General features: G+C 40.0%; 1 protein-coding gene across 1 annotated transcript; it reads right to left on the bottom strand.

Moving 5' to 3' along the window:
* Positions 1-560: 560 nt before the first annotated feature.
* LOC105680168 (uncharacterized) lies at positions 561-1,139 on the bottom strand. Its single transcript, XM_012380637.1, has one exon. It carries the CDS (start codon positions 1,137-1,139, stop codon positions 561-563), a length of 579 nt encoding a protein of 192 aa, XP_012236060.1.
* Positions 1,140-2,146: the final 1,007 nt, after the last annotated feature.

The raw sequence follows: 2,146 nt of genomic DNA, 5'->3' as shown, positions 1-2,146 counted from the left end.
TGCTGGATTTGACCGAAACTTGCATCAGGACATCCCCCAGCATGACCGGATAAGGATTGCTTCCCAAGCCTAACCAGGATCAGACAGGCATCCCATGCGGGCAGGGGGGAATGTCAGATATCCGGAGACAAGAGAGAAGCACATTCATCAGCCAAGCCAGATCCGATAGCGCATCTCGACCGCCTACCAGCTAAAAACTCACCTCAAGCCCTACAGGCCCCGGCATGAGAGAGGCAGGCTTACTAACTAGAGCATATCTCTGCCTTTCCCTCAGGAATGCCTACGAAAGGCTCTATCAGAAATAACGGGAACTACAGAAACCTGGATAGACCACGCAACTTACAAAAGAACATAGTTACTACTTATACTACCTATGATTAGATAGGGACCAGAGTGACGCAACGCCAGCACAATCACAATTATATCCGAGTTGGCCGTATACAAAGTAATAGTCTAGTTGAAAGCTAAACTATCTAATCTATATAATTTAAATACAGAAAAGTCAATTAATAATGAATAATTATAATATAATATCTAAGAACAATAATAATAAACTAATCTTAATCAGAGGTTTCTGAGTCCAGGTAACCAACCACCTGACTCCTATCCACGGCCTGTCTCTCCCTTTCTGCCGCCTTTTTGCGGCTAAGAACCTTAGTGCAGAAGGTTGAGAAGGCTTTCCAATTAATTATGCTATCCAAAATTGCCAAAATAACCGACGGGAGATCAAGCTCATCCCTTATAACCCGAACCAAACCGCATCTTTCAGAATACCAGGCACTACAGAATTGGAAGGTGTGCTGGGCAGTATCAACCTCGACCAAACAGTGGGCGCACAACGCAGACTCCACTTTATTTATTCTGTAAAGAAATTTATTAAAACACCCATGTCCCGTAAGAAACTGGGTCATATGATACGTGATCCAACCGTGTTTTCTGTTGGACCACTCTCTTAACCTACTAACCAATGCATTACGTATCCTAAAACCAGGCTGGTTGTCGCGCAATTCCAGAAGGCACGCCTTCCAATCCAACAGGGCCTGATCTTTCGCATCAAGGTATAACTTCACCCTGAAACCGGGGGAAATCTCCTCACCCTCATTTTTAGCTGCCTTAATACTATAGTATATGGACGTCATTTTCTGCACTTGAAATTCTATTGGAAGGGTTCCAGACAGGACTGATGCCGCAGCAAAAGAAATCGTACGGTATGCACAACAGACCCTCTGAGTAATTCTTCTCATAAGTTTTGTTATTAAGGTCTTAGCCCTTCGATTTTGTCTAAATGATTCCGACCAAATGGGGGCCCCATATAAAATCATGGAAAGAACAACATTCAAATATAGTTTTTTTCTCTTTTTATTAGGACCCCTACAGTTGGGCATGATTCCCCTTAAATAACCAACAGTTTTGTTTACTTTCAGAAACAATCTTTTAAAATAATAAGTAAACCTCCACTCCCCGTCCAGAAAGACACCAAGTTATTTCATAGACGGGGCAATGGGAATCTCCCTATTTTTCATTACTAACTTATAGGAACCATGCCCAACTGCAGAGGCCGGGAAGGCCATAGCTTCAGTCTTATGGGGAGAGATTTCGAGATCGAGGTTCTCGATCTCTTTAAGAGGATGCTGAATTTACACTTTCTTACCGATCGAGTTTCAATTTTGTAATTAACACGGCATTTTTTATTGCTTCAATAGAATTACAAATCCTCTTATATGGTTAAAGTACATACTCTAATACATCGGCAAGCACTAGTTTTAAAACGAAAAAGAGAAAAAAATTTGGAAATTTTACCGACAAGCTGTCGATGCATATAAATATTAATTTTTTATAAAAATTATACAGTTTGTACATGCAAAACGAGTGTGCTTGCCGAAAAAGAGTATATCAAAGATTAACAGGAAACCTTTCAAATTGAGTTCAGAGATGTAATTTTAAAATGCGTCGCGAATTACGATTATGCAAAGGATGCGAGCAATATAGACGATAATAAGGTTAAAAAGAGCAGCAGATTAGTTTCCGGATTTTGGCATAGAGGCGCCATACAATTCTTAGTGTTGACAGCATTTATACACATATTAGGTTATATGTTCACACGCACACATTTCGTTTTATAATTTTATTTTAGTTTGTAGAAAAT

Source organism: Linepithema humile, chromosome 8 (assembly GCF_040581485.1).
Source record: "Linepithema humile isolate Giens D197 chromosome 8, Lhum_UNIL_v1.0, whole genome shotgun sequence".
Classification (NCBI taxonomy): Eukaryota; Metazoa; Arthropoda; class Insecta; order Hymenoptera; family Formicidae; genus Linepithema; species Linepithema humile.
The sequence above is the reverse complement of the archived record's forward strand: the minus strand, read 5'-3'. Positions and strand labels throughout refer to the sequence as shown.